The sequence below is a fragment of the Myotis lucifugus genome, unplaced genomic scaffold (genome assembly GCF_000147115.1).
Source record: "Myotis lucifugus unplaced genomic scaffold, Myoluc2.0 scaffold_349, whole genome shotgun sequence".
NCBI classification, from domain to species: domain Eukaryota; kingdom Metazoa; phylum Chordata; class Mammalia; order Chiroptera; family Vespertilionidae; genus Myotis; species Myotis lucifugus.
Genome location: NW_005871397.1, coordinates 775099 through 793270, shown reverse-complemented (window position 1 = coordinate 793270; position 18172 = coordinate 775099). Strand labels below are relative to the sequence as shown.

Below are 18172 nucleotides of genomic sequence, written 5' to 3'. Positions count from 1 at the left end.
TATAAATTTACTCCACGTAATCCACATATGAAATGACCAGGACAGAGAAAATATAACATAATACATTCCCAACCTCATAAAGATCAAATATGATTTGGGTTTGTGTGTTTAAAAAAAAAAATCAACTGAGAAATTTATTAAAACCAATTGTAGGCAACTGGCGGCGAGTGGCGGCGGGGGAAGTGGAATCTCATCATACTCAGGAATTAATAAAACACTTGAAAAACATATAAATTTAATAATAAACATTATGGTCAGGCTGTTTATTAAGGAGGCAACCACACATACAAGTTCAGCTATAGAAATGTTTGCAAATCAAAGTTCATGTGATCTCAGAGGACCATGCGTAATGTCAAAAATTGATGCCTGTACATTCAATAAAAACATACACAGTCTAGATCATTCTAGAGTTATACAAATATCTGGGGACACATGTATCTAATTTCTTTCCAAAAAAACTTTTTTATAAAAGTGATGTATTGAGATAACAATTTTAAAAAGTATCTGACAATTATGAATGGTCCCCAGTTTTACAAAATGTGATTTCCAGGTATGAAAACCGAAAAAGTCAACTCTTCATAGAGTGTTTCATATTACAAACAAGTTTTGTAGAAAAATGATCCAGCAAATACTTGAGTTAAGAATATTTATATTTTTCCAATTCTTTACACTTTTATTAACACACAAAAAAATAACATTCAAACACTGAGAAAATTAAATAACTTCGGAAGCAGAGCTCATAGCTTTCTGCTTACATATAAGGACAAATCTGGGCTGTTGGCACAAAAAATAATTAACATTCATAAAACCCTTACTACTATATATCAAACATAAGTTAAAATCATAGGCACTAGTTTATCAAATCCACATTTCTCCTGTAAGACTAACCACAGTAATTCTCGGATTTTCCCAAATAGAAAAATTGGCAATACACAAAGGCTTTCTAGTAAAAAGGCAATTTTTCTCTTTAGGAGACCAAAAGCCAATGGTCTGTGGCAGTACAACAGCAGGTAAAATAATACTTTACCCAACTCAGATCCAAATACATTTTTAACATGTGATGAAATATTTGAATTAAAAAAAATAGACATATTTTTCTCTGATGCAGCCTTTAAAAAACAAAGTTAAATAACCTGAATACTCCTTTTGAAACCGACAATCTAACTTAAAAATGTAATGGTGTTTCATAATAGTTAAAATCCCTCTTAATTATTAGATTGCAGCATATATATATACTTTTTGCAATGTTGCACTGAAAACTGAGACCTATTTTGTTTTGCGTATATGTGATTTTAAAAAGAGACAGTGGCTAGTTCTTTCTTTCACTTAGATTTTTACGTGGGATACCCCCCTCCACACCCAAAGCAGATGTTTTCTTTATCTTCTCTAAAAAGCAACATTTTTTAATTCATCATCATGTGGAATTCTGGTGCCATCTTTTCCTGACCCACCCCCATCACCCTCAAATTCAAGGAAAAAATTCCTTGCGTTATACACCGAAATACATAGCACTGCCAGGTCACATCTCCAGCTGCCTGTGCTAACGGGAATGACTCCCTCTGGTCAAGCTAACATCACGGTCAAGCCATGGTGTCACTCACGGCACAACAGGGTCTCTCGCCATGTCAACCCCAGTGCTATCCTGAATATCAAGCTTCCCATTTCTCAATTTCTTTTGCCAACTTACAGAATGTCTTTGACTAACAGGAAATAAACTTATGTTCAAATCCCTAAAATCCTTTAGGTGACTCGAGTACCAATATTTTAGAGCTATTCAAACAAATATTTAAAAACAGACCTCTCACATAAAAATGAGAAGCATGCTGTAGAAGGAAGTTTTTTTTTTAGTAAAAGACTAAAAAAAACCATCTGAAATAAATGATTCCCAGGGTATACATATGGGCCCTTAGAGAGCAAGTATTTAAGGGTTAGAGTCACATGTACTGGATTTCATTTGTTACCAAAAATGCAAAAATTGATGTAAGGCAGAATCAAAGTCAAAAGGGACAGTATTTTCGAAGGACATTTTATACAGTAACTCAGTTTAAAGTGGATCAACGTCGGTAGGATTCAGCAGGCTAGTCTCCTACCATATAACAGACCGTTGTGTCATTAACAGCAACAATACACTGTCATTACCAGAGATTTTATAAGTTAAGTGCATAGATTTCCCCCCCTCTCACTGTATGGTTTTGTTCCAGGTTGTAAGCACCGAGGTGGTGTTATTTATGTAAAGAATAAAGACACACACTACTTGCTCTTTCCCATCATGGAAACCTGCTAATAAAAACAAGGTCTCTCAGTTCTGTAGCAGATAACAGCATGTGAAGAAGTTGGCTTCAACAGCAAAGGCTATCTTTCCTGAGCCAGGATCTATAAAGTGTAGAAAGATTGTACAACTGACATTAAGCCCTTTTGGCAATCAAAACAAACACAGAAGCCCGATGTGTCGATGCGACGTGATGGATGCACGCTGTAACACTATTTGATGGTGGTGACATGTGAGCTACATCCAAAACTTGACATTAAACAAATGACATTTTTATTTCTAATGAATCTGCAAAATTAATTTATAGAATTCTCCCAAATTTAGGTATCACATTTTAAATCTCTAGCCGCCATCCTCCTCCATCTCAGTCTAGTTTCTTAGAGTACCAGTGAAACACTAGTGAAACATTTCAGGTAATTAATCAGAATATTAGTTCTCATTAACACAAATATTTATTGATACCATTTATACAGTAAATTAGGTTGAACGTGAAGTTTTGGATAGCTTGAATTCACCATTTTCCTGTGCACAAAGGTACTCTCTCGTTTACAAAAGGGCATTTTCTCTTTGGCATCCATTAGTTTTTTTGCCCAGATATTGGCCTCTGTAAAATAGTAAAAAAATCAACTTAGTTTCTGTTAAACAAAACTAAAAGCGATTCCATGGAGAGTGATTGTATGATTACCAAACACATCTGATGTTAAATGTCATTAAAGTGCTGCTTGGTCATCTCTGTCAGTTTGTGCTAATTAAGACAGAGAGGGCTGGGACTTTACAAATCCCAAGAGTCTCATGTGAACAGTCTGCATATAAAAGTTGTTTAGCCTGGTGAAGGGGTGTCTGTGAAGCTGTGGACTTCTGTAGTCTTCTCTTTGCTGGTCAATAACAGCCATCTTTCCAACTGTCATCTTTCATGCTGCCATAGGTTTTAGGAGCTGGCAAGGATCTGAAATAAGCAATATTGTAAAGTGACTTGCAGGGCTTCAGTGAAACACTGCCACCCCCTCTCCCACACAGGATAATGACTCTGCAGGGGGCATCACAATTCAATGCAGGCTGTTTCAGGGGAGTACTGAGATCAGAGCTCTGCACAGCCGTCAGCACAAGTGTCCCACCTCAGGATCTCCACAACGTCCAAGTTTTACTGGTCACCAGGTGACTTCACTAACCTCTCTGTTAGCTAGCAGAGTAAAAGGAAGGAAAAGACTGTCTCATCTTTTCCAACCACATGGATTATCAACCTTATTTACCTCATTACATTTCAATATTCTTCTCTGAAAATAGGAGTAACAACAGTACCTACATGTTTCATCTATAATAAAAGCCGGGGCTGCGAGGGAAGCCTGGGACCCGGGTGCCTGCCGGCAGCCGGGAGAAGGAAGGCCTACTCTTGCACGAATTTCTTGCATCCAGTCTCTAGTGTTATTATAAAATAAGATACATATAAGCTAGTTAGCACAGTGCATAGTAAAAAGCTGTTGTACTCTACTACTGAATTCAGAAATGTAATATGTTTATCTTAGAATAAAAAGTATAGGCAGCTTGAAAGCTTATGGGATGAATGCATTTTTTTACATGCAAATAAATATTTAACATTTACTTTTGTTTGACCCCTAAATTTACTGATGGTGGTAATCACATTCCTGAAAGATAAAGATAACAGGTGCACAGTTCCCAACCTAGCTGGGCTCAGAATCACCTGAAAATTAAACAAACAAAAACCAGCATACCCACAGATTTTAGGCTTCATATTAGACCAGTTCAATGGCAGTAAATTTTAGGCCTCTATACAAATTCCACAGAAGATTCTGAATTGTAGCAAGTTTGAAAATCGCCCTCCCAGATTATACTTAGACTTGGTAGCTAGAAATGTTATATTAAATCTCACTTTAGGGTCTAAGATGCCTTTACTATCTTTATTGAACATTATTATATTAAAAATGAACAAATACCATAACCAAATTGAGTGGCTCTAAAAAAATTTTCTAGGAGGTCACTGAGATGCTTAATCATGTTAGGTTTCTGGGCAAATTTAATCTGAACCAAAGTGGTATAATACCCTAATGTCCCATGTAAGGTTTTCTTTAAAACAATAAAAAAGTATTTTATTCAAATTGTACTAAGACTCAAGTGAGAGCCGAAACCGGTTTGGCTCAGTGGATAGAGCGTCGGCCTGCGGACTGAAGGGTCCCAGGTTCGATTCCGGTCGGGGGCATGTACCTGGGTTGCGGCCACATCCCCAGTGGGGAGTGTGTAGGAGGCAGCTGATGGATGTTTCTGATTCTCTATCTCTCTCCCTTCTTCTCTGTAAAAAATCAATAAAATATATTAAAAAAAAAAAGACTCAAGTGAGAACCCAATTAGGACTCTCTCTGTTCACTGTCAAATGCAAAGGTGCATGCAATTCCAGTATACCCACTTTCCTATGCTTAAGAATGTTGAAACAGCACTTACCTGCGAACAGGCTGTGCAAGTTTGCTGCGAGGCACTGGAATACCCCCAGCAGAAGGGGCACTGGGTCTGGGCAAGCCACTTCTCATCGCGGTTGTCCCTGTAGGTCTGGTTAGAGTAGTGCTGTTGATATTGCTGGGAGGATTTGCTGGGACTGTGTTCTGAACCATGGGAGGCCCAGGTGAGGAGGTGGTTTGTGTGAGTTGTGTTGTTTCTTGGTTACCAGGAGGACCAGAGCCATGGTTACTAAATGCTTTTACTGGTTGCCGAAGAGCCAAAGGAGATGGCGCTGCAGGGGAGCGGAATTTGCCTGGAGAAGGTACTGTAGAATGGCAAAGAAAAATCAATGTTTTCAGTAGAAACCAAGTGTAAGTGAAACCACTGCTTTATAGAACACTTGATGACTGGGCACCAGTATACCTATATTCACGAAAACGCTCTATAGAAATACAAAGAATAAAGAATATTTCTGACCAATTAAAAAAAAGGATAACTGGAAAGCCTTAAAAAAACCAAGTCCTTACTCAAAAAAGGCCGACTACCAGAATGTTGACTAGAATTTGAAATACACTTTCCCCTCAAAGAAACATTCATGTAAACTTTTAAAAACATATGTTTTTATATATTTGAGAGAGAGAGGAAGGGAGTGGGGATCGAGCCTGCAACCTGGGCATGTGCCCTGACTGGGAATCAAACTGGTGACCTCTCAGTGCGTGGGACACCGCAAAAACAACTGAGCCACACCAGCCAGGGCCATTCATGTAAACTTGTATCAAGCATCTGGTGGGTGTATCTCTAGGTACTATATCACCTACAATGTAACTTAAAATTCAGGAACTAAACATTCTTTTAAAAAGGTTTAGTTGTAAAAAAAAAAAAAAAAAGTTTAGTTGTGCTTCACCAAGTAGGGAAGTTACAAAACTACAGGCTTATCAAAAGATATATGAAGTCACAGGATAAGGATGATATATTTTTCTGGAATGTCAATTCTATTAAGCGGTTAGGACACTTTTATATTAACACAAATAATCCTATATAATAAAAGGCTAATATGCAAATCAACTGAATGGGGGAACAACCGGTCGCTATGACATGCACTGACCCCCAGGGGGCAGCTGCTCAACGCAGGAACTGCCCCCTGGTGGTCAATGCACTCCCACAGTGGGAGTGCTGTTCAGCCAGAAGCCCTGAGCTGAGCTCACAGCTGGTGAGCGCAGTGGCGGTGGCGGGAGCCTCTCCCGCCTCTGTGGCAGTGCTAAGTATGTCTAATTGACGGCTTAGGCCCGTGAGGGGTCCTAAGTCGTCAGCTGACATCCCCCAAGGGCTCCCAAACTGCGAGAGGGTGCAGGCCAGGATGAGAGACACCCCCGCCCCTCGAGTGCACGAATTTCACGCACTGGGCCTCTAGTGATACATAAAAGAATAAAATGTATAATTTGCATTACTTTTTTTTTAAAGTTTGCTCTTATCATCTTATTATTTTTTTTAATTGTCTAAGGTTTTACATATGTCTCCTTTTTCCCCAATTGACCCCCCCACCCCCAGCCATTCCCACCCTGGGCAAGCCCCCACCACCCCAGTGTATGTCCATTGGTTATGCTAATATGCATGCATACAAGTCCTTTGGCTTCTCTCTACCTGCCCCCCTGCCATTTGTCTCTGGATCTATTGTTGTTCATCAAATTATGTTGATTATTATATCCCACATATGAGTGAGATCATGTGATATTTATCTTTCTCCGACTGGCTTATTTCGCTTAGCATAATGCTCTCCAGTTCCATCCATGCATTACTTTTTAAGCTTAAATAAGTTCAAATAAATTTTATTATTGTAGTGGTCCCTTAGCATTATAAGTTCAGATCACCTGGGGGACACATTCATCCTTCCCTGCTTATTCTGTTTGATAAATTACCTCTGAAAGGGCATTGGTTGTAGTTTCTTCAAATGCCCATGGATGGCTAAACATAATGTAAATAAAAAAATATTACTTTAAAATGCTTTACGCTGGTTTCGGAGAGAAAGGGAGGAAGGGAGAAATAAATCACAGATAGAGATCACCCTATTTTCTCTCAACTTCCATTAGTTTGGGGAGAACATGAGTGAAGGGAAAGCCCGGGCCAGGGACTTGGTCCTAAAACTGTAGAAATGGAATAATCTACAGAATTCCATCCTTCTAACTTCTAATCTGTCTAAAGGATACAAATAACAGCAAGGTCTACCACAGTGTTAGGAGGAGAGAAAAGAATGGATGAGTCTGGTCACTGTGAAGAAGAAAGGAGATAAGCCTTAGCTTTAAAACTCCAAAATAGGGGAAAGTCATCTCCTACCATCCTTTCAATAAGGTTTTTGGTACACAGCCTCCTTCCTTCTTAGCTGACCTTACTGCCTGTCTGATTAGCCTCTCAAATATCAGCACCTCCACTGAAGATATACTAGGCCCAGTACTTGGTGTGCTCAAATTACCTCTACTTAGCTCCAAAAAACTCAAGTTTGACTCTCAAACTTGACTGTGTGTCAGAATCCTGAGGAACCATTTTCTTTTTTTAAAGTATGGAAGCCCAGGCAGCATATCCAGAGAATCTAGTCTGGAATGGAACTTAAGTATTAATTTTAAAACTATCAAAGAAGCTTTCTGCTAAGATGGCAGAACTGGGAAGGGGCTTAACTCCCTGCTGTAAACACCTATGAAACAGAACAAGATATATAAAACAGTTTTCAAATATTGAACAACGGGCAGCACAGGCCTATAATCCCTGAGAGAAGGGAAAGAAATGTGGTGTGTCCTGTAGTACCTGGTGGGGTGTGTGTGTGTGTGTGTGTGTGGTGTTTTGGGGGGAAGGGGGAGAGTTTGGAGATACTTTCTGGGCTACAGAGTGAGGAGGAGGATCCTGAGCAGAACAAAGCTTTCTGGTTAAGAAGACAAAAACTGGAATTGGAGAGGCAGGCTACTTCAGAGGAGGGGGCTGCTCCAGGAGACCACCATAACTCAGTGCAGGGGTCTATTTGAATCGCGGCTGAATGGTGAGCTGTGCACGTACTGAGGGAAGCACCATGAGACAGGGCAAAGCAGGAATGGAACACTGTAAACTGAACAGTTCCCAAAGCTCACAGAGGACTAGAGAACATGTGTTTTAACCAGTTAGAGAATCCATGCTGAACATCCAGGACAATCAGGAGATGCTCCAAAAGAAATAAACTAGCCGCAGAATAAAGCTACTCAAAGTCCACTCTAACAAAACTTTAAAACAAGTCTCGAAATCAAGGGTTAGCAAATTTCCAGCTATGGGAAAGCCAACTGTTTTTGTAAGTGAAGTTTTATTACACCATGGTAACACCTATATATTGTCCATGGCTGCTTTCCAGCTACAAGAGTTGAGTAGTTACAACAGAGATCAGATTACCCACAGTCCTAAAACATTTACTGACTGGCCTTTTAATAAAATGTTTGCTGACCTCTGCAATGAAGGATCAAACTGATCTATAAACAACTTCTTGTATAAATCTTCAGTGACCTTATAGGTCAACATCATATGGTCTAACAGAGAGAGGAAGGGTATGAGTAGGACAGAAAATATTTGAAGAATTTTCTTCCAAATTTGATGAAAACTATAAACTCACATAATCTAAGTAGTTAAAAAAAAAAAAAGAAAGAAAGAAAAGAAAAGCCCAACCAGGGCAAAAAAATCAGGGAACACCATGCCCAAGGAACATCACTATTAAATATCTAAAACTAAATAATATAAAAAATGTATTAAGTGCCAAAACCGGTTTGGCTCAGTGGATAGAGCGTCGGCCTGCGGACTGAAGGGGCCCAGGTTCGATTCCGGTCAAGGGCATGTACTTGGGTTGCGGGCACATCCCCAGTGGGAGATGTGCGGGAGGCAGCTGATCGATGTTTCTCTCTCATCGATGTTTCTAGCTCTCTATCTCTCTCCCTTCCTCTCTGTAAAAAATCAATAAAATATATTAAAAAAAAATGTATTAAGTGTGTACATTTTTATGATACACTAGAGGCCCCATGCATGAAATCTGTTCAAGTGGCTTGGCCCTCGCAGCCCCCGCTTCGTCCAGAAGGATGTCCAAAAGGTTGTTCAGCTGTCTGGTCTAATTAGCATATTACCCTTTTATTATTATAAATCTGTATGTTGCAGTGTTCCCACCACCCAAAGTCAAATCATCTTTTAAAAATCTTAAAAGACCTTTTTTTAAATAAACAAAACAAAACAGGAAAACCCCAGAGGAATGAAGATACAGTAGAGCCATAGTTGGGGATGATGGCTCTTGAAGCAATCATGTCCTGGTTCCCAACACCTGTTACACAGTCTCCTCTGACAGAAACGGAAGATGTCCTCAGGGTCTAAGTACACCTGATTTGCAAATTTCATGATCTTCACAGAAAGTTTTTTTTAAAAAAATAACCCATATTTTCCTTTCTATAGGGGCCAAAAAAATGTGTTTTCAATTCCATTCTCTATAGTGCCACCTTTGTCTCCCTTGCCAGATCAGTCTCTACCCAATTTATTTCACCATCTCTTGGAGGATTACTGGATAACTGAGGCTCCTTGTCTTTAATTCCTCAAGTCAGCACCTAAAGGTGGAGCCAGGACCTGCTCCCTCCAGTACCAACTCCAGGAAAGCCATGTTCAGTCCTAGCTTTTACCATAACTGGGAGCCTTTCCACCAGGATTCTGTTTGGGTGGGGACATAGGTTTTAAATAGTAAAGTTCAGAGGAGGATCATGAGTTCCAAAGAGTAATTAGCAAAAGTCTGGGGAGTGGAGATAGATGGAAAGAGGTCTCACTACGAGATGCACTAAGACATTGTGACAATCTGAGTGAGGGATGACTGAGGAGTCCTAGGCTTCCTTCTCATGGTGACTGATGTCAAGTGTCTGGTGAAATTAGGCAGGTTATATTGATGAGGATGACAGTGTTTCATTTCTACATGACAGCCTTATAAATACTGGAATAGATCTATGTTTTGAATATCTTACTCAAACCTTATCTTAAAAATAAGCTTTGTAAGAAAGCATCTTTCCCTCTGGAAAAACTTCTGACCATCATTTTAACTAGTAATAGTTTTGTCAGGGAAATAGTTATCTCCTGAAATTTTTTAAAAATATGAATATCTGCCCAGCTGGTGTGGCTCAGTGTTAACCCATGCACCAAGAGGCCACTGGTTCGATTCCCAGTCAGGACACATGCCCAGGTTGTGGGCTCAATCCCCAGTAAGGGGTGAGCAGGAGGCAGCCAATTGATGATGTTCTCTCTCCTTGATGTTTCTATCTCTCTATCCTTCTCCCTTCCTCTCTCTCTAAAACATCAGTAAAAACATATTTTAAAAAATGAAAAGAAAAATGTGAACCTCAGACTTGGGAAAATGGGAATAGATGTGTTTCCCTCTTTCTCCCACTAAGTATAATTTAAAACCTTGGGCATTATGTATAAAACAGACATAAGAAGGCTCTGAAAGGTACAGAGTAAAATAAGCAATATTTTAGGAGAAAGACCACCTAGGGACCTTGCAACCTGAGGGGTGACATGGGATGAGTTCCCAAGGTGTTCTTTTTGCCTCCTATATCCCAGATTGGAGCTGAAGAGGCTGGCAACCCCGAAAAGCCATGGGGTATGACAGACCAAACAAGTCTGCTCTCTCTAACCAAAGGACTAGAAAACTTTCAAGTAATAATTGTTCTACTCCAGCCAAACACCACAGAAAAAAACTGTGGCCTTACTCCCACACATACCAGCAAAGGCCAGTGGGAAGCCTAGACTTCTATGTTTATAAGGCTTAACCAGGCACCACAAAACTCTCTCCAGTGAGATGTCAGAGAAGGGAGTAATGAGGTGGTCTTCCCCCTCCCCTTGGGTTGGTGCTTAGTGGAAACAAAACTACCCCTACCACAATGTGAGTGAAGACATGGTAGGGCGGCAGAACTCCAATCTGTGCCAGCCGGTCCCTCCCACTTGGGTGTCAACAGAGACTGAGTAGAGAACTTAGGCTTCTATTACCACCTACCAGTAATCCAATAAATTCCTGAGTTATAACAGAAAAAGACATATAAAAATAAGATCCAGAATATCATAATACAAAAGTGTCCAGATTACAATAACAAACAACTCATCATACTAAGAACCAGGAAAATCTAAAACAGAATAAAAAGATAATCAATACATATTAAACCATGATGACAGATATTAGAATTATCTGACAAAGATTTTAAAATAGTCATCATAAAACTGCTTAAATGACTAATTCCGAATACTTGAAACAAAAATAGAAAGTCTCAGCAAAAAATAGATGTAAAAAAGAATGAAATGAAAATTTTAAAATGGAAAAATATATTTTAAAAAAATAAAAACTCAATGCATGGGCTCAACAGCAAAATGGAGAAGAGGAAAGAATCACTGAACTGGAAGGTAGAACAAAAGAAATTACCCAATCTGAACAACACCAAGAAAATGAACTGTAAAACAACAACAAAAACAGAACTTCAGGGACACGGGACTATAACAAAACACTTAACATTTGCATATCCTCAGTGGACTGGAAGGAAAAGAGAAAAAGAGGACAAAAAGTATGTTGAAAAATGACTAAAAATTTCCCACATGTGGCAAAGGACATAAACCCATAGATGCAAGAAGCCTAGAAAACACCAAAAAGAAAAATCCAAAGAAATCCATGCCCAAGCACATCATAACCAAACTTCTGAAACTAAAGACAAGAAATCAGAGAGAGAAATAGTATCTAATTTATAGGGGGAAAAGAATTCTAACCAGAGTGGATTTCTCATCATACCAAATAGAAGAGAGAAGAAACTGGAACAATATTTTTTAAGAGCTGAAAGAAATGTCAACCCGGAATTCTAGACCCAGAGAAAATATAAGAATTAAAGAAAGATGAAGTCATTCTCAGACAAAAGAAAATCAAGGGAATTTGTGGCCAGCAGACCTACCCCAAAAGAATGGCTAAAGAAGTTCTCTAAACAGAAATGAAATGATTAAAAGGAACCTTGGAATATATGAAAAGGAAGAAAGAACAGGGTAAACAAAAATATGGGCAAACACAACAGGCTTTTTCTCTCCTTGAGTTTTCATATGTAAAGAGAGAACAAATAATGAATATCAGTAATGAAATAGGATATCACTGTAGTTGCTAAAGACATCAAAAGGATCATAAGGGAGTACTATGAACATTCCTACAGACATTAATTTGACAACTTAGATGAAATGGATCAATTTATCAAAACGCACAACTACAACTCAATTGATATGTAATAGATAAGTTAAATGGTCAAATAATTATTAAGGAAATTGAATTTGTAATTAAAAAACCCTCCAAAAAAGAATCTTCAGGCCTGGGTGGTTTTACTGGGAAATTCTGTCAAATGTTCAAAGAAGAATTAACACCAATTCTACACATTCTCTACAGGAAATAGGAGGAAATACATTTCAGTTCATTTTATAAAGAAAGTATTACCCAGATATCAAAACCATAAAAACACAGTATCAAAAGAGAAAACTACAGACCAATATCCCTCATGGATATAGACATAAAACTTAAACTATCAGCATATAGAACTAAATGACATAAAAAAATTATATATCATGATTGACTGGGGTTTATGCAAGGATGCAAAGCTGGTTTAACATTTGAAAAATCAATGTAATCTAACACAAAACAGGCTAAAGAAAAATCACATGATCAAATCTATTGATGTAAAAAATGCATCTGACAATATTCAATAATTCATGATAAAAATTCTCAGAAAAATAGGAACAGGGAAACTTCAATTTGATAAAGAGTATCTACAAAAAATCTACAGGTAACATTATACGTAACTAGAGGCCCGGTGCATGAAATTCATGCAGGGGGGGGGGAGGGGGTCCCTCAGCCCGACCTGCACCCTCTCCAATCCGGGAGACCTCAGGGGATGTCCTACTGATGGCTTAGGCCCGCTCCCCGCCTAAGCCATCAGTAAGTGACAGGAAGGTGCCGCCCCCATCACCCTGCTGCTGCCGCCACTGCTGGCCATCGCAGCTGCCAAGGTGTTTTCATCAACATGAACTCCAGTCCCTTCATCACAAAAAAATGACAACTGTCTTTAGGCATTTTCAAGATGTCTCTTTCATAGGATATGGCATTTCTTTTTTTTTATCCTCACCTGAGGATATTTTCCCATTGATTTTTAGAGAGCATGGAAGAGAGAGGGAAAGACAGAGAGAAACATCAATGTGAGAGGGACACTTCGATTGGTTGCCTCCTGCATGGGCCCTGACTTGGGCCCCAGCCAGGGAGGAGCCTGCAACCTAGGTACATGGCCTTGACCAGAATCGAACCCGGACCCTGCGGTCGGCAGGCCGAGGCTCTATCCACTGAGCCAAACCAGCTAGGGCAGGCTATGACATTTCTTAGCCCCTCCAGCAGCAGACCTTCGTTTTTTTCCTCCAGGAGTAAGGTAGAAAAACCCTAGATCACCTTCTTGGGTTCTTATTACGCAAGTTACCAAGAACACTGCGAGTGGCGTTCCGGGAGCTTAGCCAATGAGCGGTCAGGAAAGGTGTTTCCTCTGCAGCTCACATGCAGAGGCGGGACTGCTGAGGCCCTGCTCCCTGCTCTCTTTGGGCCTGCTCCGCCCTGCTCTGTGAGCCTGCACCATCTGTGGCTTGCCTCATCATGCAGCTGTCCCTTCCCGCCCACCTGCACACACAGCCTCCTCCTGAGCGGGTGTGACTGTTACAGCATCGGGTGTGACTGTTACAGCATCCCGGCTAATTTGCATATTATCTATCTATATCTATATCTATATCTATATATCTATATCTATAGATATAGATGATGAAAGACTGAATGATTACCCTCTAAGATTCAGAACAAGATAATGACGTATGCTCTCACCATTTATTCAACATACTGCTGGAAGTTCTAGATAATAAGCAAGAAAAGGAAATAAAAGGCATATAGATTCGAAAGGAAGAAACTGTCTCCACTGTTATTTACATAGAAAAAATCTACAAAAACAACTTCTAGAAATATTCAGTTCAATAAAGTCACAGGATGGAAGATTAACATACAAAATTGAGTGTATTTCTATATACCAGCAATAAATGTTCAGAAATCAAAATAAAAAATGTAATACCATTTGCATTGTTCCCCCAAAAGAGAAAAGAAATATTCAGATGTAAATTTAATAAAAACGAATCTTGGCAAATAGCATAAGTTAGGTGCAAAGATCAAATGAGTAATATGTGTGTAAATTGTGAGTAAATATAAAATATTACACAAATTGTAAGACATCCATGCCTTCCTTATCTAAGGAATATAGTGCCTTTCAGCCTGCTGCAGCTGAGTTCTCTGTAAAGATATGCAAGGTGTCACTCGGGGAGTCTCCTAGGCTGCTCTTATAAATTAACTAAAATATAGGGATTAATTAATTAGGCTCTGTTGCCTAAATTAATCATGACAGTAGACTATAATTTCCACTAACAAGAGCTACACTTGAGGCCATGGCTGGGTAGCTCAGTTGATTAGAGCATCATTCTGATATGCTAATAAGGTTATGGGTTTGATCCCTGGTCAGGGCACTACAAGAAATAACCACTGAATGCACAAATAAGTGGATCAACAAATTGATGTTTCTCTCTCTCTCTCAAATCCATAAAAAAAGAATTACACTTGATTCAAGGCATAAAATAAAGTGTTATCTGCTCTGGGCAAGAATTAGAACTCTATTTATAAAACTCACATGTGACTAAGAATGCTAACCTTGGTGTCTAAATTAAGTCATCTCTAAAATGCCAGAGTGGGTGAAATGAGGATTCATATTTTTAAAATATTCATTTTTGTCTCTAATAAGCATTTAATAAAAATCATAATAGGTTTGCTTTCTAATTAAGGTTTAGATAACCCAGCAGGCACTTAAAACAACTCTGAAATGGAGAAATTGAGTAAATAATATACTATTTTTAACTTGATATTCACTAACTATAAAATGTTATATAAATATATCCTAGATGTATCTAACAATATAAAAATTAGATACTCCAAGTGGTTGTCTTCACAATATGTTTAAAAACTATAAATTATATTAAGTGTATAATTTTAAGAAATATGTAAACATTTAATGAATACATATAGTTTGCAATAAAAATATACACGTGAAACCCAGGCCACTATGACTAAAGGGGAGAATAACATTTATTAAAATATATGTGCCTTTCACCCTGGCCAGTGTGGCTCAGTCGGCGGGGAACTGTCCCATGCACTGCAAGGCTGCTGGCTCAGCTCCCCGTCAGGGCACATGCCTGGGTTGTGGGCTCGATTTGAGGTAGGGAGCATGTAGGAGCCAGCTGATCCCTCTCACATCGATATTTCTCCCTCTCCCTTGCCCTCCAAGAATCAATTTGCCAGGAGCCGGTCCATCCTTGCTGCTTGACACAGTTGCTGCAGGGAAGAAACATCTGCACAGCGTATGTTTCAAGGGACCTGGCATATATGGCATACTGTTCTTAATATGTTTGCTCCCCTTAGCACTATGTGTTTTAACCAAGGTCACCTCTCCGAGAAAGGTTGTTTCCCCAGGTAGGGACTTTTCTCTGAAGTTAGGGAGGGGATAAAACCCCTTAACTAAGTGCCAGGCGGGTAGTTAATCACTTTAACTACAAACAATCACACTTAAGCTACATAATCTTTACTCCCTGGAATGGAGATAAGAAACGCCCTAACCTTTTTTAATAGAAATTGACAGGATTAAAATCGGCTGGTATAAATATGGATGTAACAAGACAATAAACATCAGATCCTCATCACATCATCATCAGATCCTAACCAGAACCTAGCCAGAGAACATGGCAAAAGATCCTGGACAGAACCTGGCTACAGAACTTCACTGGAGAACCTAGACAGAACATGGCAAAAGAACCCGGATAGAACCTGGCTAAAGAACCTGGTGACTGGCCGAAACTGGTTTGGCTCAGTGGATAGAGCGTCGGCCTGCGGACTGAAGGGTCCCAGGTTCGATTCCGGTCAAGGGCATGTACCTGGGTTGCGGGCACATCCCCAGTGGGAGATGTGCAGGAGGCAGCTGGTCGATGTTTCTCTCTCATCGATGTTTCTAACTCTCTATCCCTCTCCCTTCCTCTCTGTAAAGAACCTAGACAGAACATGGCAAAAAAAAAAAAAAAAAAAAAAAAAAGAACCTGGTGACTGAACCTGGCTGGAGAACCTGGAGAACCTGGCTGGAGAACCTAGCGAGAGAACATGGCACCAGAACTTGGTTGGAGATCCTGACCAGAACTTCGCTGGAGATTCTGGAGGGAGAACCTCGCTATGCTGATGAACTGAACCCAGTTTCCATGTCATTCATTCTTCGCCGACTCCGTCCACACCTTTGGGGATCCCTGGACCCGTTGGGGTTGGACCCCAACATCAATTAAAAATACATGTGCTTTTCAATTATTTAACAAATAGAGAATAAGGACAAAAATACTTCCTTGTAAAATATCCCTCACTATATTACATCATCCTAGTTACTCAATGGTCTATGCCAGTGGTTCTCAACCTTCTGGCCCTTTAAATACAGTTCCTCATGTTGTGACCCAACCATAAAATTATTTTCGTTGCTACTTCATAACTGTAATGTTGCTACTGTTATGAATCGTAATGTAAATATCTGATATGCAGGATGGTCTTAGGCGACCCATGTGAAAGGGTCGTTCGACCGCCAAAGGGGTCGCGACCCACAGGTTGAGAACCACTGGCTATGCACTCTCAATGATATTAACAGGTTACTGACATAATGACTTAAAAATAAGTTCTGGTTGTGAAAGAGCATCGAGATGAAGTAAATACGATTCTCTCATTACAAAGTTAAAAATATCCTTTTTAAGAGAGTTACTAGTGACTATTTATTCCAATCTCTCTTTTTTTAATTTTTAATTTATTATTTTTAGTTTGTTTTTTCAATCTCTTTTTCTGTACAGAGAAGGAAACTTGCCACAATTAGAGATCAATAGAGCAAATAATCAGGGAAGTCAGGAATTGCACCCAGGTCTCCCTATTCCCAGATTGGTAATCTTTACTGGAAACCAAAAGAGAAACACCTCTGGGAGTAGACAGAAATTTTAAATTTTTTTTTTTTTTTACCATTTTAATTTTCAACTAGACAGAAAGTTTATTTGTAAGGCTACTATCCTAGGCAGGTTTCATAAGATATGACATCAAGTCGTATTAAACTTGTAATGGCTGACAAGTAATCATAAAAAAAATAAAAACAAGACATAGAAACCTTTGATTTCTTCTCCCATCGGTGTACATGACTCATCATTATGTTTATAAGCATAGTTATCAAGAGAAAATTTATTAAACACAAGAGACCGAAGAAACCCCTGGAATGGGCTTCACTAGCTTTCCTTCCAGACAAAAAGACTGATAGATATAAATAAACTAGAGGCCCGCCTTTCGTGCACCGTTGGGGGTCCGCCAGCCTGGCCTGTGGGGATCGGGCTGAAACCAGCTCTCCGACATCCCCCGAGGGATCCTGGATTGTAAGAGGGCGGTTCTCTGGTGACACACCCAGGAATTGGGCTTCCTCCTCTTTGGTTCGGGTGTATCACCCGAGAATAGCAGCTGCCAAGTCACCACAGCTCGGCAGCTCCTGCGTTGAGCGTCTGCCCCCTGGTGGTCAGTGTGCGTCATAGCTACCGGTTGGCCAGTCGCTTAGGTTTTCATATATATAGACTAGAGGCCCGGTGCACAAAAATTTGTGCACTTGGGGGGGAGGGAGGGTCTCTCAGCCCGGCCTGTGCCCTCTCGCAGTCTGGGACCCCTCGGGAGATAATGACCTGCTGGCTTAGGCCTGCTCCCGGGTGGCAGAGGGCAGGCCCAATCCCTAGGTGCAGCCCCTGGTCGGGCTCAGTGCAGGGCCAATTGGGGAGTTGGGGCGCCACCCCCTGTCATGCACAGAGCAGGGAGGATCGGGAGGTTGCGATGCCACCCCTAGTCACGCTCAGGGTAGGGCCGATTGGGGGGTTGGGGCACCGCCCCCTGTCACACTCAAGGCAGGGTCGATAGGGAGGTTGTGGCGCCACCCCCTGTCACGCACAGAGCAGGGCCGATCAGGGGGTTGGGGCGCTGCCCCCTGTCACTCACAGAGCAGTGCCCATCAGGGGGGTTGGGGCTCCGTACCCTGTCACACACAGAGCAGGGTCGATCGGGGGTTGGGGAGCTCCCCCGTCACGCACAGAGCAGGGCCCATCAGGGGGTTGGGGAGCTCCCCTCTGTCACACACAGAGCAGGGCCCATCAGGGGGTTGAGGAGCTCCCCGTCACTCACAGAGCAGGGCCGATAGGGGAGTTGGGGCACCGCCCCCTGTCACACACAGAGCAGGGCGGATCAGGGGGTTAGGGCACCGCCACTGTCACACTCAGGGCAGGGCCGATGCGGGGGGGGGG

At 40.7% G+C, this 18172-nt stretch overlaps 1 protein-coding gene across 2 annotated transcripts in view; it reads right to left on the bottom strand.

The window, feature by feature from the left end:
* Positions 1-218: 218 nt before the first annotated feature.
* The window catches only part of SLAIN2 (SLAIN motif family member 2), a 51369-nt gene continuing 33415 nt past the window's right edge, over positions 219-18172 (bottom strand). Inside the window, exons 8-9 of one of the 2 annotated variants that reach the window (XM_023764795.1) lie at positions 4724-5042; positions 219-3215 (exon numbers count right to left, since the gene is read on the bottom strand). In XM_023764795.1, the coding sequence (XP_023620563.1) occupies positions 3149-3215; positions 4724-5042 (386 nt within the window). In that variant the 3' untranslated portion in view covers positions 219-3148. Of the gene's footprint in view, positions 3216-4723; positions 5043-18172 lie in introns of those variants that run through there. The other variant, XM_023764796.1, reaches the window with a different exon arrangement.